A 23,016-nucleotide genomic window follows, 5' to 3' on the forward strand; every position below is an offset into this window, starting at 1 on the left:
AAACTGTTTCTATACCAGGCTGATTGCCTCTCTTTCCTGGGATTAAATGCATGTCTTTGTGTGTGTGTGTGCACAGTTGTTTTTTTTATTTACCTTTATTTTATGCACATTGATATTTTGCCTGCATATCTATGTAAATAGAGTATCAGATCTTGGAGTTACAGTTGTGAGCTGTCATGTGGGTGCTGGGATTAGAACCCAGATTCTCTGGAAGAGGAGTCAGTTCCCTTAACCACTGAACCATCTCTAGAAACCCTGTCTCAAAAAACAAAACAAAACAAACAAACAAAAGGCACTTCTGTATTCCAGCCAGATCACACAGACCTAGTTCTTCGGATGTGATCTCTTGCCAGAGCAGCCATGTTCTGAATTGAAATTCTTCTACAGAATGACGGTCATCAGAGGAAACAGCATCACGTTAGAAGCCTTGGAAAGAGTCTAAATGGCTGTTCAGCAGAGGCCTCCACCTTCCTATCCAAAGGGCCTGTTTGTGATGTAGAATTAGGTCATGTACATTTTCATATGAAACTTTTTGCTAAATAAAGTTTTGTGATGTTCAAAAAATGTGTTATGTGGATTTAAACTATTAAAAGGATAAACTTGACACTGTGAAGTTAGTATTCATAAGAGTTTCTGTTCATTTTGTCCTTAGAGTTTCAACTTTCAGCTTCAAAACTACCCTCAAACAGCAGTTTCCCTGTGCACTCTTTACAATCTCTTTTGTTGCTGTTGTTCCTGTGTTTGGTTTGGTTTTGAGACAGGTTTTCTGTGTAGCCCTCCCTGGCTGGCCTAGAATGCTCTATGTCTGTGTTTCTCAACCTGTGGGTCATGACACCTCAGGGTCACCTAAAACCATCAGAAAACACAGATATTTACATAACAATTCCTAACAGTAGCAAAATTACAGTTATGAAGTAGCAACAAAAATAATTTTATGGTTGGGGTTCACCACAACATGAGGAACTGTATTAAAGGGTCGCAGCATTAGAGCTACTATTCTATGTAGAACAGGTTGACCTCAGAACTCAACAGTTCTGCCCACTTTTGCCTCTTGGGTGCAGGAATTAAGGACATTCCCCATCATGGTAGGCTTGTTTGTTTTGTGAGACAGGCCTGAGTGGTAGTGTGTGGCTGCGGATTACTATGTAGCACAGTTAGCCCTGAATTTGCAGTTAGCCCTGAATTTCCTCCTCTTCCTTCAGCCACCCAAAGGCTGGGAGTACAGGATGTGCCACTATCCTCAATTTGGCCAGGTCTTTGGACTTTGCTATCTGCTGGGTTCCTTTGAATATCCTGCTAGACATGTAAAATTTTGTAAAGTTCCAAGGACTTAAAAGGAATCTGCAGATGATGGGGGTTAACTTACTCAACACCTTCCAAGATTTCCTTTCTCATTTCCAGGGACTTCAGAAGCCTGAAATACCCAATCTGAACAAGTCAGCTACATTCTGCTTGAATTTTATTTTCAAATGAACAGCACTAGCTGGCAATGGACACGTCGAGGACTCTCCAAACAGGAATTTATGCACTTTCTGACTAGTCTGGGTTGCTCTCCAAAACCTTCTATTCATTGCTTTGTATATTTTGCTCAGTTTATTGGCACAAGAGTTACAAAATACTCCATGAAGTTGTAGCCTCTGAAATATCAAAGATTCAAACTATAAAAAATTATTTAAGGCAAAACAAAGTTTGTCATTTATTTACAATATAATTAATTAGGATAAAAACCCACTTTAGGCAGCTGTACGGACCCTTTGTCATTTCTTTAGCAGAAGTAAAAATATTAAAACTGAGACAAACATTTAAAAGTAAGATCTTCTGACTTAGGAAACGAAAAGCAAACTGTAAGTAGTTCATTCTATCAAAGAATTAGTTTGTATGACATATAAACAATTTTACATTATAAGCAAAGATTGCCACATATATTTAACTTAAATTCTGTTTGTCCTATTAAGACAAAAATAAATTCAATGGGCATCTAGTCTCAGAGAAGCTTTGTAGCCCTAGCAGGTCTGGAAAGATTGTATTGAGTCTTTCCTTTGGCTCAGTTAGGTGATCAGTGAGTTCACTGAGCTTACAAGGACTCTGTCACATTAACATGAAGAACATACCAATCATTACTATTTAAACATTATTTTGAACAGATTCCAGAGCTCAACATAAAATGTGAAATTAATATTAACTAAATTCTAATGTTAATTTGGAAAACCCTAGCAATTTCTATTTTTACTGAAAAAGAACAAACCTCCAGGTGTGGGGTGCACACGGCATCCCCAGCACTTGGGAGGTGGAGGCAGGAAGATCAGTTTAATGTATTCATAGGCTACCCACTGAGTTCTAGGCCAGCTTAGACTCCAAGAGACCCTGTCTTAAAGACAACAAAATGGCCTAAAATGTACTTGGGTCATACAACACTACAGAAGATGTTCTCTTGACACTAGCTGAAACCTCTAGCCTTCTATACACTGATGGACAGTCACACAATAATGCCTTTGACTTAGTATCTTAGGTTAACTCGATCCTGAAAATTTTGTTAACTCCTAAAACCCCTCCTGAAATAAACTAACCATGATTTTAAAGGTTCTTCTATTTAAGTACTGAGATGAAGCCCATCTTAATACATAACAGTAGTAATGTTATTAGTCCCTTCCTAAATGAAAGCAAAAGGTAGTTTTAAGAGCTTTATTGTACATGTTTTGGGTAGGACTGCTGTTCTTCTCATCACCACAGGCTGGCATTATCAGTATTTCATAACTGATGCTTTAACATTTGAGACCTTAAAAAAAGGATACCACCCAGAACAAAAAATATGCACAGCTTTGGTTTAAATTTGTTTTCCTATTGATCTAAATTTTTCATTTTTATCATTCAGGGATGTCTGAAATCACGATTAAAAGAGACATGATTTAAATTACAGCTGAAATCAGTGTGTGATTCTAAGAAATAATCCATCTTCTACGTGTAGATAGATCTTTAACAAGACCAAGGGTAAAATTGAAGATTATGTCTTTATGATAAAATTTTTATCTGGGGAGAGGGCAAGTGTTTTAGTGCATTTTCTTACATGAAAAGTTGGTGTTACTACCACAAAATTATTCTTTCTACCCATGATATTTTACACAGCATCATTTAAGCACCAAGGAAAAATTCTGTAAACAAACTTTTAACCAGTAAACTAATGGCAAATATTTGCCTTTATACAATTCTTAGAAGGCCTCCCATGAGCCTCTACGTCCTATGATGCATTTTTATAATAAAAGTGCAGCCATATTTATACAAACAATTACTATACATTTTATGGAAACAAAAGGTAGATCAACAGACTAGAGTTTTTAGTTAAAAAGTAAGCACAAGAAACCTATAAAATATATGCCGTGTACAAAAATTCCGTATTTAAAGTTTCATAGAAGGGACTGTAATTAGTAAAAGATGGTAGTGCCACCGGCATTTAATTATCTGTAAACAGTAAGAAAGTAATAAGCAATAAACTACAAATGTCTTACCTCCTAATATGTCCCTTCTCTCACACTGGTGCCTCAATTTATAACAGTTAAAATTGGCTCTCTAAAATATTAGAATAACTTCAACAAAAAATGAATTCTACATGGAATAAGTTAAGTCTACAATGAATTTCTGACATATTGGGGCAAAAAAAATACTGCAGGGCACACAGGCCTGATCTACATGTGACATGACAGAGTGACTCAAACCATCAAACCTCTGTTGTGCCAGATTTTCTGTTGCTATTATATTGCTTTCTAAACTGTTTGGCAGCAAAGCAATAAAATAAAAAAACAAAACATGAAGAGAAACACATTAGCTGTTTAATGTTTGTATATCTAGGTGGCAAAGAACCTCAGTATAGCTCTTCCTTACTGCAGATGGGAAAAGATTTCCATTTGGCACACTGGAGTTCGTAAGAAAAGCAGAAAAGATCGCAGAGTGCTTGGTATTCCAATTACAGGGAACTAAGGTAACAGTAGGAAAGGAAGCCAGAAAACAGACTGCTGCAAAAAAGAAAAAAAAAAAATAGGAGACAGACAACAGAAGGCTCTTGTGTCTTCTACCATTCACTGTCTCTGGAATACTTTCACCTGAACACAATATACAAATTATTATTTACATAATGATTACTATCAGTAATGAGCCAGAATCTACTTTTGTTGTGCTCTTAACAGTGCCCACTGAGAAAAGCATGACCATCAGGCAAAAGAGCCTTAAGCAGAAATTCCATTCACACTGCATATTTTATTTAGGTCTGTCTTCTTATTCCTCTTCAAGTCTGGTGCACAAAAATGAAAACTCTAAAAAGTCCTGTAAACGAACTCTGAGTTCCTGGAGCTGAAAACTTGTCTGAAGCTCATGTTTCTTGCTGAGGAGTATTCTGTGGGCTTACAAAGGCATTTGTTCCTTTACACAGTGGTGTCTCCAAAGTCCTTGTTCCAGCGTATGTATGCTTCTAAGGTCTGAGGACTCACACTGCGTTTTATCTTTTTTAAGGATTCTGTGAAGTCAGATAATCGAATATTTCTCATCTAGATTAAAAAAAAAAAGAGATACAGAAATGATGAACACATACATAGTGAACAATAGGTTAAAATTGAAGTTTGTTAATTTTATAACAGATATAAACATATTCTTAGAAAATTATGCTAATCATTAATATACACATGTACCCACACACACTTTTTTTGTTGTTGTTTTTGTTTTATTCAAGACAGGGTTTTTCTGTGTAGCCTTGGCTATCCTGGACTCTCTTTGTAGACCAGGCTGGCCTCAAACTCACAGAGATCCACTTGCTTCTGCTTCCCAAGAGCAGGGATTAAAAGCGTGTGCCACCATGCCCGGTTTTCAATGTATTTTATATTACATACTAAGCAAGTCTGCTTTATAAGACACCTTACAAAATGTATGCCATGTACTCTTATTATTTGTATTTAGCTTCATAGACATTAATACTTCAAAGCATATTTATTCCTCACTAAAAGAAAAAAAACATTCATTAGAGAAAAATCTTACAAAATACAAATGGAAAAAAATACTTAATTCTCCCACTGGGAAGAATAACTGTAGGGATCTGAGTAAGAATGGCCACCATAGGCTCACATATTTGAATGCTTTATCTGCAGTTGGTAGAACTGCTTGAGAAGGACTAAGAGGTGTGGCCTTGTTGGAGGAGTGAACTCTCAGCTACTGCTTCAGGGTCATGCCTGTCTGCGCCATGCTGGTGACAGCTGTTGCTGGTTTTCTAAGTTACTTTGGTCATCGTACTTTGCTACAATAGAAGAGTAACTAGGACAACAACCAAAATTTACTTTACTTTTAGTTTTTCTTTCCATAGTTTCATAAGATTACACATTGGTCACCTTCTATTTACCAGAAGCATATCTGCTAAGTCTGTGCCAGGTTTATCACAAAGGAAAAGGAGTTGGTAACAATAAACATGAAAATTTTAAGGAAATGCTGCCTTTTAACAGCATGAAGGTGCTGGCATATGAACCTTCCCACTATTTTTATTGCAGGGGACCAAACACAATGCATTACCATGCTAGGGAAGCATTCTATCACTGAGCTATACCCCGAGCCCCACACAGCGATCCTTCTAACATGCTGAATCAATTTGCTCTAACTTTTATTCAGTATTTTCATAACTTGATGAGAGAAAATGACTGTACATTTTTAATCATTACCAGAAAATAATAATAATTTTTTTAGGTCTTACTTTTAAACAAAGTTAACTCTCTTGTTTTAAATTAAACAGACTAGAAAAAAATTATGAGTCTTATAGAGGAGCCAAAAGAAAAAAAATTATAAAATAGCATATACCTCACTGGCAGACATATTCTTCACCTGCTCTGGTTTCAGTTCTGTAAAACATAAATCAGATACTTTAAAGAACATTTTGAAGTTTAAATTTCTTTTTGTCTTTTTTTTTATATGAAAGAGATTGATTGGGTGGAGGTGTACAGAGAGATGGAGTGTGCGCGTGAGAGAGAGAGAGAGAGAGAGAGACAGACAGACAGACAGACAGACAGACAGATATACATGGTGGAGGGCCCCAGGAGAGAAACTGAGGCAGAGAGTGCAAGTTTAAATTTCTTACTGGTAAATATTAACTACAATGATCTAATGGTACCAGTGTAATACAAACCATTAAAGTTGAGACATTTACATAAAGAACACATAAAGTTTACAAATGCTTGCAAATGAATACTACTCTGGCTGGGCACTTGGGAGGCAGAGGCAGGTCAATCTCTTTTGAGTTCCAGAACAGCCAGGGCTACACAAAGAAATCCTGTTTCAAACAAACAAACAAAAACAACAAAACAGCAAGAAAAGCACACTACTCTGTCTTGGGAGTAAATGCAGACATTCGGTTGCTTGCAAATGCCCTAAATAACAGTTTACAAACTTAAACAGAACTAAATAGAGTATAACTTGTTGGTTATAAAAGATTATTTTGATTAATTTATTCATGCTTATGGGTGTTTTGTTTGCATGTATGTCTTTGGCCCATCTGCACACCTGGTATAGGTGGAGGCCAGTTACAGTTGGTTTTGAGCTGCCATCTGGATACTGGGAATTGAACCTGGATCCTCTGTAAGAACAGCCAGGCTTCTTAACCACTGAGTCATCTCTCCAGCCTCTAGATTTTTTTTTTTTAATCAAAAATTGTTTTCTTCATAACTACATTTTCCTAATTACTAAAATTTCTATTAAATACAAATGAGGCTGAGGCTGTAGCTCTGCAGCAGATTATCCTAGCATGTGGACAGCTCTCAGTTCCTAGAACTGCCAAAAGAAACAGACAAACCACCCTGTCTCGAAAAACAAAAACCAAAAAAAAGAAAAAAAAAAAAAAAAAGAATTGACACTTCAGAAAAGTTGATTTGCAAACTTCTCTTCCATCTCTATTTTTTTTTAGTATGATTTTTATTTATGACCATGTATGTGTGCCACATGTGTGAATGTACCTGCAGAGGTCAGAGGGCATTAGATCCCCTGGAGCTGGAGTTACAGGTGGTTGCAGACCATCCAATATGGGGCTGAGAACCCCACTTGAGTCCTCTTTAAGAGTGGCAAGTGCTCTTAATTGTGAAGCCATCTCTCCAGGCCCTCATTCCTTCAGTATTATTGTTGCTGTTGTTATTATTATATGTGTTGTCGGTGTTTACACGCATGTATACCTGTGCACCATGTGCATGCCACATGCCAGCAAAGTCCATTAGAAGGTGTCAGAACTATGGACCTGGAGCTACAGATGGATGAGAGCCGCCATGTGGTTGTTGGAAATTGAACCTGGGTTCTAAGGAAGAACATCAATTGCTCTTAACCACTGAGCCATCTGTCTAGCCTGTTCCACGTTTCTATTTTTGACTAAGAATATAAGTAATTGATTGCTCAGTTGGTGCTTAGTCTTTCATTGGCTCTGCAGTTCTCAGACAAAAAGCAGCATGGAGGTAGAAACTAGTAACAGATTCAGCAACCGAAATCTGTTCAGTTACCATCTCAGCGGAGGGTCATTCTCGTAAGTGTTAACAATCAGTAATGAAGGAACTTCGAGGGCCGACTTTATTTCTCTGGCATCCACTGTAAGCACACCAGGTAACACTGTTGACAAATGGAATGTCCGGCCTGGCCCTTGGGATGACTGCTTCTGGGAAGTGGAAAGGCATCTCCATTGACTGATTTCCAGCCTTCAGGGTCTTACTCCTGGTACCCTGAAAGTATATACTGAGGCTAGACCAGTCCCTCAGTTTTTGGAGGACCCTCCATTCCATGCAGACTTGTCTTTGGGAGGTTGAGAGGTATCTCTTCTATAAACAAGAAGCTCCTGAAAGGGAGCTGGGAGTCAGTGTAGGACCAAGACTGGGCTTGGTAACATATCCGTCCTATTAGTATGTTTGTCTACATATACTGTCTCTCTTTCTCTCCTTTTGGTTTTTCTTTTTTGTTGCTGTTTTTGTTTTTTCATGACGATTTCTCTGTGTAGCCTTGGCTGTCCTGGACTCACTTTGTAGATCAGGCTGGCCTTGAACTCACAGCAGTCTGCCTGCCTCTGCCTCCCAATTGCTGGGATTAAAGGCCTGCAATGCTGCCACTACCACCTGGCAGCATATACTGCTAGCCTCAGTGTTCTTCTGCTTAAGAGTCTCTGCTGTTGACTGCTCCCTCTGATTCCACACAGTCAGTGTCAATGTTTTTGTTTTTCCATTTGTCTGTTTCTAGCATCTTATGTTTGGTATGTACATGTGAGCCATCATACATGTGTGTGTGTATGTGCCAGTGTGTATGCAGTGTAGGATGTCTGGTGTCTGGCTCTCTGCCTTGTCTTTAAAGACAGGGCCTTGGGGGCTGGAGAAGTACTTGTGGCTAACAATCATGAAACCTGGAGTTCAGATCCCAACACCCTGTGCATGCCCTCTGCTCTAAGGGAGCTGGGCACAAGAGGATTGATAGGGTCTGGCAACTTGTAGCCTTGTCAAGAAAACTTAAGACCTAGCTCAGGGAAGCATCCTACCTCAAAATGATAGGCAGGGAGTGATAATCCACCCTCTCCTGGCCTTCTTGCTTGCACAAAAACATGTACTCACACATATGTGTGAGCATGCATACACCCATATAAATAAATACACAAATAAATCTACAACAGCAACAACACAAAACCAGGTACCTCTGGGACCCAGAATCTCACTATTTGGCTAAGCTGGCTGGCTAGCTAACCTCTGGAAAATGATCACCAGTACTGCGATTACTGGCATGTGGAGTCATGTCTATTTTTATATGCGCCTGTTGGAGATTCAAACTCAGGTGGTTGATTTTATTTTTGCAGAAAGTGCTCTGACCTAATGAGTCATATTGTAGCTCTTGGGTTTCTTTTATTGTTGTTGTTCGTTTGAAGTACTGGGGACTGGACCAGGGCCTTGGACATGTTATGCAATGCTCAATCACTGAGCTGTATCCGGGGATGTTCTAAGCCTGCATCTCACTCTGTAGTCCATGTTGGCTGTGTACTGGCTACCCTCCTATGTCCCTTCCTAAATAGTTGGGATTACAACCCTTTGCTAGCATGCCTACCTTACTAGTACCTTTTAAGTACTTCTGAATACTAAGTCTTAAAAGTTTTAAGTATCCACTTTAAAGTCTTTTATTTTATTTCTATTTTATGTATGGGTGTTTTACATACATATGCCTCTGTTTACCAGATAAGTGCCCAGAGCCTGCAGAGGCCAAAAGAGCATGAACTGGAGTGTCAGACAGTTGAGCTGAAATGTGGGTTCTGGGAAGTGAATGCAAGTCCTCTCAAGAGAAAGCAGCAGTTGTCTCTTTTTTGAGAGAGACTTTCATTATGTGGCCCTCACTAGTCTAGAACTCTGTGTAAACCAGGCTGACCCTGAACTCACAGAGATCTGCCTCTGCCTGCCTAGTCTGGAGATTACAAGGACATGTCACCAGACCTAGCAGTAAAATCTATTAAACTATCACATTATAACTCTAGTTGAATAACAGGTATTATTTTACTACATTTGATACCCCACAAAGAGATATAAATATATACATGTAAGTACTACATATGCTGTGTGTCTTAGATTTGTCAAAATTACTAAAGCAGCTGGGCATCATGGCACATCCCTTTAATTAATCCTAGCACTTGGGAGCAAGGTAGATCTCTAACAGTTTGACCCCTGCTCTACACCACGAGTTCTAGATAGCCAAGACTACATAGAAACACTGTCTCAAAAAGAGGAAAGATTAAACAACATATGCAACATAACTATTTCTTTATACAATATGTACTGCATGTGGATGCCTATATATAAAATAAAAAATGGAATTTTTGTAATTGCTGCTGCATTTATTAAGTACAATTCAGATGGGAAAAATCCATTTGGACAGCCTTTCCACTTCAAGTCTAGTTAGCATCTATTTACTTTGACTTACTGTTGTTTGTATACCATGACATCCACGTATATTCCAGATCATAAGACTATTTGCAGCCACTGTTAATGTTCTCAAAGCTTGCTGAGAGGTCTACAGAAATTCTTCATTCTAAACATTACTGTGTAAACCCTGAGAGAGCAGTGTACAACTCAGGGTTTGGATGGGAGCTAAAAATTTCAGAAAGCAAGAAAAGGTTTTATAAAAGGGTGGGGTGAAATGCTCATGAGCTATTTTCTCATGTTCTGTAGATTTCTTTACATTTTAATGGTTTATTATAATTAACCATTGTGTGTGTGTGTGTGTGTGTGTATGTGCATGCGCACGAGCAGATGTATATACAAGTAGAGTGCATGTGTCCAAGGAGGCATTGTACCCCCTGGAGCTGGAATTATAGGCAGATAGGAGTCACCTGAATCAACTCAGGTTCTATTAACAGCTGAGCCATCCTGCCAACCTTGCTTTTCATTTGTTTGTTTGTTTATTTTTCAAAACAGGGTTCTCTGTGTAGTACTGGCTGTCATGGACTCACTTTGTAGACCAGGGTGGCCTCAAAGTCACAGAGATCTGTTTGCCTCTGCCTCCCCGAGTGCTGGGATGAAAGGTGTGTGCCACCATGCACGGCTTTATTTTTATTTTTTAATGATATATTTATGTGCATTGGTGTTTAGCCTGCATGTATGTCTGTATGAGAATGTCAGATACCTAGAACTGGAGTTACAGACAGTTGTGAGCTGTCATTAGGGTGCTGAGAATTGATCACAGGTCTTCTGAAAGAACAGCTAGTGCTCCCAACTGCTGAGCCACCTCTCCAATTCCAACTGTACTTCTTTTATATGGATGACTTAGTGGTAAAGAGCACTGGCTGCTCTTACAAGAGGACCTGAATTCAATTTCCAGCACCCACATGGCAGCTCACAATTGGCTGTAACTTGAGTTCTAGGGTATCTTCTTTTAACCTTGTGGGCACTGCATGCATATGGTGCAAATATATATATGTAAGAAGGTAAAACACTCATACACATAAAATAAATAAAATGTAGAACTATGTATCTCTCAAGAGGCTAAACTTACAATGTGGTGCCACTCAAAGCCTCGTGGCACACGAGGTCTAATGCTGTCACACTCACCTCGGATAGGACCCAGTGCTGCATCTTTTGCCAAAGCTGTCAGATCACTTCCGGAGTATCCATCAGTCATTCTGAACAGTGGAAGCAAGAGGAAACAAATTATATTCTTTGAAGATTAAAACTTCCCTTTCAATAGGCAGCAGTGGTGCAAACCTTTAATTCCAGCACTTGAGAGGCAGAAGCAGGCAGATCTCTGAGTTTGAGACCAGCCTGGTCTACAGAGTAAGTTCTAGGACAGCCAAGTCTATACAAAGAAACCCTGTCTCAAAAAACAACAACAAAAACCAAAAAACAAACAAACAACTTCCCTTTAATCCTACACCTCATGAGGTAGATGATCACAAGCTTGAGCCTGACTTGAAGTATACAGTAAGACAAATAAAAAGTCTCAACAGAAAGAGCACACAAAAAGCTGGGTGTGGTGGTGCATGGCTTTACTCCCAGCCGTTGGGAAGCAGAGGCAGGTGGATCTCTGTGAGTTCGAGGCTAGCTTGGTCTACAAAGTGAGTCTAAGACTACCAAGGCTATATGTAAAAATAACCCTGTCTTGAAAAAGAAGAGAAAGGACACACAAAAATCTCTACACAATAGAGGCATACACTATTTTCAATTTAGAACAAGCTAATTATGTAGTTTGATTTCTCATTCTTTTAAAACTGTATTTATTTTGTGTATGTGTGCCTGACTTTATGTATGTACACAGCTATGTGTGCTTTGTCCACAAAGGCCAGAGAAGCACTGGATTCCTCAAAGCTCAAGTTATAGGTAATTGTGAGCCACCCAATGTGGGTGCAGGGAACTGAACCCAGGTCTTCTGCAAGAGCAGCCAGTGTTCTTAACTGCTGAGGCATCTCTCCAGTGCCAAAGATTAATTTTTTTCTTCCAAGACAGGGTTTCTCTGTGTAATAGTCCTGGCTATGCTAGACTTGCTTTGTAGACCTCACTGGCCTCAAACTCACAGAGACATGCCTGCCTCTGCTTTGAAACTCAAATGCTGAGATTAATAGTATACACCACTACTGGCAGGCTCTATTTAACACTTTTTACATTAGCTTATTTTAAACAGGAAGAGAACTCTTCACAAATGAAACAGATGCCTAGGATGATGAGTAAGATGAAGGAAACTACTCACCTAGCAAGCTGTGCAAGTTCTTTTTGGGTCAGTGGACTTCCTTGTTTACATAACAGGTTTTTAAGTAGAAGCAGTCTTGTCTGGAAATAAGTATTAAAGAATTATCAATAAAGGCCAATTTGATAACAGAATTATAAAAACTGATGAGTGTTACTTGATAAATGAAGGATTAGCTTAATGTAATACTTTAGAATAAGGCTGACCGCTGGCCTGAATCTTACTTGTGCTGTTAAATATAATGAAAACGGAGGAAGCAGCTGCTGTTATGATAAAGGACACTAAAGGCCTGAACCAGAAAGCTACAATTAAAAAAAAAAAAAAAACAAACTTATTTACTTCTGTTTTGTATGTAATGAGTATTTGCCTAAATGTATGTAGGTGTATTACATGTGTGTCTTACGCCTACAAAGCCAAAGAGGATTGTCCAATCCTCTGAAACTGCACTTGTGGGTAGCTGTGAGCTGCCATGCGGGTTCTGGGAACCAAGCCCACACAGCAAGTGCGCTCAACCACCAAGCCATTGCTCCAGCTCCAAGAAACACAATGCTTTTAAAAAGGTTTACTAACACATATTTTTATATAGCAAAGAATTTACCAACAATAAGTATATAATTCAAATGACTTTTAGTTATATGAAATTGTAAAACCGTTACCATAATAAAATTTTAGAATATTTATTACCCCTGGAAGTTCACTCAAGACTATCTGTAATTAATCCTTACTCCTACCTCCTTTCCTAACCACTGATCTGACTGTATTTTTAGAAATCTGTCTTTTCTAAATATTTCATTTAAAAGGAATAAAATCAGGGCTGGAGAGATGGCTCAGTGGTTAAGAGCACAGGCTGCTCTTCAAGAGGACCCAGGTTCAATTCCTAGCACCACATGGCAGCTCACAACTGTCTCAAAGTCCAGTTGCAGGGTATCTGACCTCCTCTTCTAGGCTGTCTGGTGCGTACATGGTACAAAGACACAGAGAAGGAAAAACATGTATACACACATTTTAAGGAAAAATGAGTAAATAAAACAAGAAAATAAATAAAATCATATATTTGCATACGGCTCCTACACTTACTATATTGTTTCTAAAATTTGTTCATATTACTAAATGTAATATGTATGCTGATGCATTTTTTTCAGTCCTGTGGATCAAACCCAGGAACCTATACATGCTGGCATATGTTCTATTTCTGAGCTATACCCCAAGTCCTAGATAATTAAATAATAAATTTCTGAACTAAACTTAACTGGATATTCCACACTTGCATATCCATTAAGCAATTGATGAACTTTGTGTTTTTCGGGTTGAAGTTATTATTAAGACAGCTGCTCTAATATTCTTGAACATGTCTTCTTGCTATGGAGAAGTTTCCATTTCCCTTGGGTTAATGTTCAGGAATTGCTGAAGCTTATATAAGTTTATGGTTATTATTTTAAGAAACTGACAAGCATTTTCTTAACTGCTGAGACATCATTCTAACTCCAAAAAACTGTTTTCAAAATGGCTATACCACAGAACTGCAAAACACTATATTGTCAGGATGGTACTTGTTTTTACTTTAATAAAAAATTGAAATATAAATATACACACCTCCTCATTTGGTAAAGACACATACACCCGTTTAATGAAACGCCTAAAAAAAAAATCAAATTAGAAATATAAATTTGAAGCTACAGGTAACTCAGATTAACAACTGCAGGAGAAAAAGCTGTAAGTATAATATCTAAGGTGACTAAAATTTTATTGGTTATTAATATTAAAAGGTAAGACATTAATTTGCCCAGGTTGGCCTGACCTTACTCTGTAGTAAAGGCAGGCCTTGAACTTGTGATCCTCTCGCCTCAAGCCTTCCAAGTAGCTTGGATCATAATGCTGTGCCTTACAGCTAATGTAATGCAATGTAAAGAAATGATTTATCTAAATGTAGTCTGTAGAGAATACTTTTAACAACAGCGTAGGCCTGACCTCATTTATTATAGCTGGCATCAACAGAACAGAAGTCAACATGTGGAGGAAAAAACATCTAACTGAAAGCTGAGAGTACAGAACATCACAAGTAGGTGAGATAAACCTGGGTGTGTTGGTACACTCCTCTAGTCTCAGCACTCAGGAGGCAGAAGCAGGCAGATCTCTATGAGTTCCAGGCCAGCCAAGGATACACAATGAGACCCTGACCGCCCCTGTGGTCAAAAAATGATACATAGGAGATGAACACAGAGTTGAATCTGTCATAAATGTATCTCACTACCTGAGAACCGCTTCATCAAGCTCTTGGGGCCTATTAGTTGCACCCATTACAAGTACTCGGTCATCTCCAGCAGACTGCACCTGTAAGCCAAAAAGTTTATCAGTATTTTAGGTAAAATAAAAAGGGAAACTATACATATAGTTTCAGTCACTTAATAGGAAAGTACATATTAAAATACTGCCGTAGTGAATAATATAATCAAGGGTTAGAAAGATGCCTCAGATGTTCTTGCAGAAGACTTGGGTTCAGTTCCCAGCACCCACATGGCAGCTGAGAGACACATGCAGTGTTTCAAGGGATCTTATGCTCTTCTGTAGGCTCCTATAAACATACGGCACATACACAATCATGAAGGCAAACACACACACACAAAAAAGATAAGTTTTTAAAATATAGATATGAATTGGGTGTGGCAGCATATACCTTTAATACCAGCACATGGGAGGCAGATGCAGGTGGATCTCTGTGAGTTCAAGGCCAGCCTGATGTACAACAAGAGTCCAGGACAGCTAGGGCTACACAGAGAAATCCTGTCTCAAAAAAACCCAAATAAACAAACTATAGATATGTACATATTATAAGAATATTAATACTTACACCATCAAATTCTATTAAAAATTCAGTTTTCAGTCGTCTACTAGCATCGTGCTCCCCTTCTCTTCTTTCACACAAAAGACTATCAACTTCATCTAGAGGAAATGCAGAGAAGAGGTGTTAAGATGAATCTCAGTAATCATCTTAATATTCATCCAGTTTGCTGCTTATTAACTGTCCTACCAAGTTCATTCTATAAAATGCTGTGCTTCTAAATAACTTTTTTGGCATATTTCTTATACTTGGAAAGTGAATTCCATGAATGCTCATCTTAATTGGGAAAATATTTACCTATAAAAATTATAGACGGCTGAAGTTCTCGAGCCACAGCAAAAAGAGCTCTCACTAATTTCTCTCCTTCCCCCACCTGCAAGATATGATATATTCTTACACATAAAATGCAACAGTATTTCAGTTTTTAAATTATCTGATTTAAAGCTTAACCTCATGATCTAATGATATATTAGAATGGTGTCACAGAACATATGTTAGAAAACACACAATTTACTTTTGCAAACTAAAGTTTAATGGGAACTATTTCACAATCCTACAGTGTACCAGTACCATTAACAGTAGTTATGAACATTCAAGATACATCTATTTGGTGCGTGTGTGTGTACATGTGTGTGCTTGTGTGTGTGTTGCATTTGTAGTCCCACCTTTCTGGTGATTTCTTTTTTCTTTTTTTTTGAGACAGGGTCTCTCACTGGCCTAGAGTCAGTAAGTCGGCTGGGCTGGGCTGGGCTGGGCTGGGCTGGGCTGGGCGGTAAGAGATTTGCCTATCTCCATCTCCTCAGCTGCAGTCACTCTACAGGCTGCCATGCTCAACATTTTAGTATGGGTTCTAGAGCTCAAACTCAGATCCTCATGATTATATAGCAAAAATGTTTTTGAGATAGGCCCTCAGCTCTCCTTAATCCCTACAGGTATGGCTGCACCATTCCCAAATTGGACTAAACCCTTCCTTGAATACCACTAGAGTCAATGAAAGGAAAATTATAAAGGAAATCTATATTGGAATGTTGGAGGATGTTTTTGTGCATTGTGTATTCAAATGTTGATTTCTGTACCCAGAGATGTGGTTGCAGTCAGACTTTGACACTGTCATTATTATGAAACATCTCTTCTCTTGGTATGTTGTAAACCCTGTTCTCCATCACCTTCTGATTGGCTAAATAAAGAGCTGAACAGCAGATAGCTGGGCAGGAGAGGATAAGGCAGAACTTCCAAGCCAAGGGAGAGGGTCTCAGGTGGGGACCAGAGAGAGAAAAGTCACCATCTGTATGGATGAATTTTAGAAAGGGCCAGGGCGCACCTAAAATGGCAGGTAATGGGTCACATGGCTGGGAAGTAGGCCAGGCCAGTGCTGTGGTTAGAGTAGCTGGGAATCTGTGTGGCTTCAGTGCCTGGAGCTCTTAAAAAATATGAAGGTCTCCGTGTCACGACTCAGGGCGGCATAGGGAATTCCCTGTGGGGCTGGAAGATGGTGCAGAGGGTAAAAGAACCTGCTCCTCTTCCTGAGTCCAACTCCCAGCAACCACATGGTAGTTCCCAACCATCTATAGTGAGATCTGGTGCCCTCTTCTGGCCTGCAGGCACACATGCAGGCAGAATACTGTATACATAATAAATAAATAAATACATCGTTAAAAAAAGAAAAAAATTCTTGCATTTTACATTGTGATATAAAGCTATAAAGAGAAAACAGGAGAACCAGGCATAGTGGGGCATGCCTTTAATCTCAGCACTTGGAAGGCAGATGTAGGCAGATCTCTGTTGAGTTCAAGGCCAGCCTGGTCTACACAGTGAGTTTCAGAACAGCAGGGCTACAAAAAAAGACCCTATCTCAAAAAACAAAACAAAATAAACAAAAAATCGAAAAATGGAAAAAACAAACAAGAAAGATTTTATGTCATATAATTTAGAGTCAAAGAACAGCAAATATTCAATTTACTCTAAGTCCTGTTCTCACACATTAGATAACTCTCTAGATAGGCATGATAGTGAGATTAAGTAGAAGTGATGGCATTTTTATAGCCTGAATTACGTTGCCCCAAAACATGCCCCAAATTCTACCTCTGGTATCTATGAATGAGACTGGAAATAGCATCCTTACAGATGGTCAAATTATGCTGAGGTCATCAGGGTTACCCTAGTGAAACTGTGTTCTTATAACACACAAAACTTGAGCTTAGAAATTACAGAGAATCAAGGAAGAGATCAAAGTGGTACATCTGCAAGCCAAGAACTGCCAGAGATTGTCAGCATACCATCAGAAACTAGGAAAGACATGTTTACTCCTGGGACTCCCAACAGGTATTATAACTGTTAACACTTTGATCTTGGACTTCCAGCCTCCTACATATGTATTTCCATATCCCATTTATTTGTGTAATAAATTTCTGGTATTTGATCCAGGCAGCTTATGGAACTTTGTTAAGCTAGGGCCTTCCAAACATTCAGCAACATAATTTAAAAAGTGCATATAACTTTGTACCAGAAAGACTGATATTCATTAAAATAAGCAACCGGCATAAATTTCACAGAAAAAGTTTTCTCTTATGTTGCTATCATTTTTATTTAACGTAATAGCATTTAAGACAGTAATTATAAAAACATGACAATATAGGGAAAAGAACACTTACATATTTTGAAGTTAAACTTGCAGCACTTATATTGAAAAAGGTTGCATTAGATTCTGCAGCTACTGCTTTAGCCTTTAAGATCAAAAGAGTAAAATATATTAGTTCAATATCCTGATTTTCTTTAAAAGACAGTTACATCTGATCACTAAGGTAACAGAATAGAATCTCCAGACATGAAGGTAGATGATATGACCACCAGCATCAGCTACAAGGAAACAGTCTGCACTGTGTCTTTCCAAGGGACAATTAGAATCTTCTCTTTGGTAGGAAGATACGGTCAGAGAAAGTTAAACAGAAAGGAAAACTTTACTCCTTTCTGAACTGGTTTTGCTGTTCGAGACCACGTCTCCATGGCTGGCCTGGAATTCACTAGGCACAGTAGGCTGGACTCGAACTCAAGAGAGATCCTCCTGCCTCTGCCTCTTCCTTCAGTGCTTGGATTAAGGTGTGTGCTTTAATGCATTTAATATCTATTTGTTTTTACAACTCAGAAGAATTATGCAGATATAGGTATTCAGTTTCTGATTAAAAAAACAAAACAAAACAAACCTTTGGCCAAAGGACTCTACAAGAAAATCAACAGCAGACTAACTAGTCAAACAATTTTGTTAAGGTGAAAAAAATTCTAAGAGTTATTACATAGGTACTCAGTATAGTCAGGTACCTTACTTCTGCAAAACAAAAGCAAAAACTTCCTACTGAAGGTTACACATGGGTTTCCAAGAAAACCATTTTAAAAACTCAAGAAGTACAATAAGCCATAATAGACTTGGGAACAATATAAGGCTTTTTTTCATATGATCCCTAATACCTCAACAGACTCCTCAGCCTTGATAGCATCCTTACCAGCATTGTTTTTCCATTTCCAGGAGGACCGAAGAGTAACAACCCTCTGGCAGGAGCTCTGAGTCCTGTGAACAACTTTACAAAACACACATTCAGTTACAGCTATGACTATAGAGAGCTTATCCAGACATGTCAAGTATTTATCATTTGCTATCTAAAATCAACATTTTTTTTTTTTTTTTTTTTGGCAGGGGGTCTCACTATGTTTCCCTGGATGGCCTGGAACTCATTATGTAGACTGGGCTAGTCTCAAACTAAAAGATCTACCTGCCTTTGCCAAGTGCTGGTATTAGGTGTGTGCCGCTCAACAGGCCTCACAGTTAGTTCTCTAGCCCTGCAATCGTATGATTCCTCCTGCAACAGCTTTTTAAATTAATATTCAGTCTGCTGCATTACTACTCAGTCTATAAACTATCATCTGGGCTTCCCCTGTGGCTCATTCTATAAGCAACAGTTTGCTCCCCAACAAGTCCTAGCTGGACACATGACATAAATTTGGTTCACAAAATACAAATGTTTGCTGTCTTAATTCTCTCATTTTGTAAGTACTTACAAAAATGTAACCACTTCATGACTTGTAATGACAAGAACTAAGAATTTCTCTTAAATATACAAAATGGGCAAGGTGGTTGAGAGTTTACAGTTCTGGTTACAAAGAGGCAGAGGGAAGGGAGAACTACTTAAGCCCATGATTACAAGACCTGCCTGGGTAACATTCTGAAACCTCACTTAAAAAAGAAAAAGAAGAAAAAAAAATACAAACTGGAAAAACCAACATCCAGCAATAAGTTCTGGTTTAGCAGGTGTGCATAAATGATCAATACCACAGAGGAGACGATAACCGAGAAAAACAGCCACACACGTCTGCACAGCCACTGAAAAAGGGCATCCATCACAATGGGCCACACAACTGTATTTCCACTAGCTGTTTTGAGGAACTAGTCAGTAAGATATGAAGTGATCCTGAGATATGTACTCAAGTTGATTTCTTGCATTATCACTGAACCACAATAAATATGCTAGTTGAGAAAACTATGAACTGTTGCCAAATATGGCAAGCCAAACTTTAATTAGTAACTTAAAGATTACCCATTTCCTTTAATGACTGATAACATGAGGTAAGCCAGATCCCTATGTATTACTCACTGGCCATCTGTATATGTCCTGGTAAGTTAATACACTAAAAACAGTTGTTTGGTCTTCAAACTTATACTTTTTGTTTGTTTGAGACAGGGTTTCTCTGTGTAGCTTTGGCTGTCCTGGACTTTCTTTGCTGGCCTCTGCCTTTCCAGTGCTGGGATTACAGGTGTGCCAACACCACACCTGGCTCAAAATTATATTTAAAGCATTATTTTATCTTACTTTCCTTTGTTCAGTTATTTTAAGTTTAAAGGCTTTTTTGTTGTTTGTTCTGTTTTGTTTTATTCGAGACCGGGTTTTCTGTGTAGCCTTGGTTGTCCTGAACTCACTTTGTAGAGCAGGCTGGCCTCAAACTAACTTAGATCCGACTGCCTCAGCCTCCCAGAATGCTGGGATTACAAGACATGCACCACATAGCCTGGCTTTTTTGCACCTTCCTTCCTTCCTTCCTTCCTTCCTTCCTTCCTTCCTTCCTTCCTTCCTTCCTTCCTTCCTTTCTTTGCTTTTCGAGACAGTTTCTCTTTATATCAGCTGTAGCTATCCTAGAACTTACTTTGTAGACCAGGCTGGCCTTGAATTCACAGAGATATGCTTGCCTCTGCCTCTTATGTGCTGGGACTAAGGGTGCCACAAATACTGCCAAGTTTAAATTTCTCAATTTTAAATCTTGGAACTGAGGATATAGCTCAGTAGTAGCCGCTTGACTTGAAAAGCCTTAGGTTCAACTCTAAAGGGTTGGGGGGAGCAATTTCTACTCTCTCTACTGTTTTAATAAAAACTATAGGATGCTCTACTTTTCTAGTAAAAGTTAAAAATGGATTGAGGATTATTTACATTCATTCTCATCTACTTTAACAAGTTATCAATAGCAAATGTAAGTGCCCCTTTCTAAAGGAGTTAGATAGGTTATGGCTATGTTACACCCTAGGCTGGCCCAGAATCTACTATGGAACCCACGCTGGCCTCAAGCTCAAGATCCTCCTGCCTCAGCCTCCTCAGCGTGGTACATCCCCAGACTTTGATGTTTGTATTTTTTAAAACACTGAACTTGGAATTACTTAATATGAATTAATTGTTTGTTAAGATAAAATCCTTACCTCGGGCCGTAGAGAAGGAAGAATAACAATTTCTTGCAATGCTTGCTTTGCCAGTTCCTGACCAGCTATATCATCAAATTTAACAGCTGTCCCACTAAGGAAGAGAATGTCAGTTAATTTCACAACAGAAATATGGTTCAGTTACTTCAATGTGGCATATAAGTCTAACAGTTATTTTCATGTTAACTATGAAGCTTATTTATTAGCAAAAATCTTCAAAACTACCATAAAATGAATATGAAAGCACACAAAATATTTATTATGTGTCACACATGTTTATTTTACAAATAAAAATAGAGACTGAAATGCTTAGCAAACTTACTTGTCAACAATTTCATTCATTATGAGGTTAGCAAGATTGCTGTCCACATTCCTAAAATTTTTCAAGTCTTTCTTTTTCCGAACAGCAGTTGTGGGTGTAGAAGGTTTGTTGGTTCTATTTGGTTTTGGAGTACCCTTGAAGGACACAAGATTTTAATATGAACAACCTAGATTTTTACTCATAAATTACTCTAAAGGTTAATAGAATTTAGTGAAAACGAGGAAAATATGACACTGGGGAAGTGTTCACTTAGGCTTGCTAACAACTATAAGAACCTGAGTTCAGAGCTGGAGAGATGGCTCAGTAGTTGAAAGCACTGGCTGCTCTTCCAGAGGTCCTGAGTTCAATTCCCAGCAACCACTTGGTGGCTCATAACCATCTATAATGTGATCTGATGCCTTGTTCTGGTGTACAGGTGTACATGCAGATAGAGTACTCATATACATAAAATACATAAATAAATCTTTAAAAAAAAACAAGAAGCAGACACTTTCTCTCAGGGAGGCAGAGGCACGTGAATGTCTGAGTTTGAGGGTCTAGGACAGCTAAGGCCACACAGACAAACCCTATCTCAAAAAACAAAAACCAAACAAACAAAAGAAAACAGAACCTGAGCTCAGATCCCGAGCACTCTGTAAGCCAGGCATGTGGTACACATCTGTTGCTCAGATCTCAGGGGCAGAAACAGGCAGTCTGGAGCTCAAAGGCCACCTGTTCTAGCACAATGTATAAGCTCCAGGTTTGGTGTGCAAAGTGGCTGAGGAAGTTATCTGACTTCTACCTTTGGTTTCCACACAATAGCAAACACAAAGGAAAAAAAAAAATCTAAGACTGCAAAGATTATTTAGCCCAAAACGATATTCACTATAGAATGACATTTGGCATGAAGATTTTATCCAGAGATTCAGTTACTATAAAAGCTAAAGGCGAGACAGAGAAATGACTCAGTAGTTGAACTTTTTCTATAATTATAAGGATTGGAGTTTGGATGCCAGCATTCATGTAACATGCCAGTTATCCTGTATATACATGCTTGTAACTCCAGTTCTGAAGGCAGTGATCTGAATGATCACTAGGACCTGCTGGCTTCCACACTAGCCAAAATAATACAAGCCCCAGGTTCAAGCACAGATTCTTCTTCAGAGGAACAGGCAGATACCCAATGCCCTCTTCTAGCCTTCAACTGTACACAAAGATGTGTACACACGCGCACACACACATATAGACACACACAGTTTTTTTTAAGCAAAAGACTCAAAGAAAAGTAATATAACTCTGATTCTTCTGGAATTACACTGCCCAGCATTCGGAAGGCAGAGGTGGGCAGATCTCTGAGATCAAGGCCAGCCTTGATCTGGTCTATACAGAGAGTTCCAGGACAGCCAGGACTACACAGAGAAACCCTGTCTTAAAAAAACAAAACAAACAAAACAGTCAGGCATGGTGGCACACACTTTAGTCCCAGCACTCAGGAGGCAGGGACAGGTAGATCTCCATGAGTTTGAGGCCATCCTGGCCTACAAATTGAGTCCAGGACAGCCAGGTCTCTGTTACACAGAGAAACCTTGTCTTAAAAAAACAAAATAAAAATAAAAACAAACAAAGAAAGAAGAATTACAACAAAACTCTAGGCATGTTATAAAATTTGCATAACCTGAAATCGAAAAGTATAATTAAAATAACACATATGTGACACATGCCTGTGATCCTAGCACTTGGGGAGGTAGAGGCAACCAGATCTCTGTGAGTTAGAAGTCAGCCTGGTCTGCAAAGTGAGTCCAGAACAGGCAAAGGCTACACAGAGAATCCCTGTCTCAAAAAACCAAAATTAAGATAAAATAAAATGACATATATAGGGCTAGAAAGATAGCTTTAGAGGTTAGGAGCACTGTCTGCTCTTCTAGAGGTCCTGAGTTCAATTCC

The 23,016-nt window shown here is 38.7% G+C and overlaps 1 protein-coding gene across 4 annotated transcripts in view; it reads right to left on the bottom strand.

The window, feature by feature from the left end:
- Positions 1-1,667: 1,667 nt before the first annotated feature.
- Positions 1,668-23,016, bottom strand: part of Spast (spastin) — a 45,550-nt gene continuing 24,201 nt past the window's right edge. For all 4 annotated transcript variants that reach the window (XM_021662700.2, XM_021662699.2, XM_021662698.2 and 1 more), the window contains 12 exons: positions 21,094-21,227; positions 20,772-20,865; positions 18,535-18,609; positions 17,689-17,760; positions 15,335-15,410; positions 15,047-15,138; positions 14,450-14,529; positions 13,792-13,834; positions 12,202-12,281; positions 11,070-11,140; positions 5,827-5,867; positions 1,668-4,535 (listed from right to left, as the gene is read on the bottom strand). In XM_021662700.2, coding sequence (XP_021518375.1) covers positions 4,413-4,535; positions 5,827-5,867; positions 11,070-11,140; positions 12,202-12,281; positions 13,792-13,834; positions 14,450-14,529; positions 15,047-15,138; positions 15,335-15,410; positions 17,689-17,760; positions 18,535-18,609; positions 20,772-20,865; positions 21,094-21,227 — 981 coding nt within the window. In that variant the 3' untranslated portion in view covers positions 1,668-4,412. The remainder of the gene's footprint in view (positions 4,536-5,826; positions 5,868-11,069; positions 11,141-12,201; positions 12,282-13,791; positions 13,835-14,449; positions 14,530-15,046; positions 15,139-15,334; positions 15,411-17,688; positions 17,761-18,534; positions 18,610-20,771; positions 20,866-21,093; positions 21,228-23,016) is intronic.

Source organism: Meriones unguiculatus, chromosome 1 (assembly GCF_030254825.1).
Source record: "Meriones unguiculatus strain TT.TT164.6M chromosome 1, Bangor_MerUng_6.1, whole genome shotgun sequence".
Lineage (NCBI taxonomy): Eukaryota > Metazoa > Chordata > Mammalia > Rodentia > Muridae > Meriones > Meriones unguiculatus.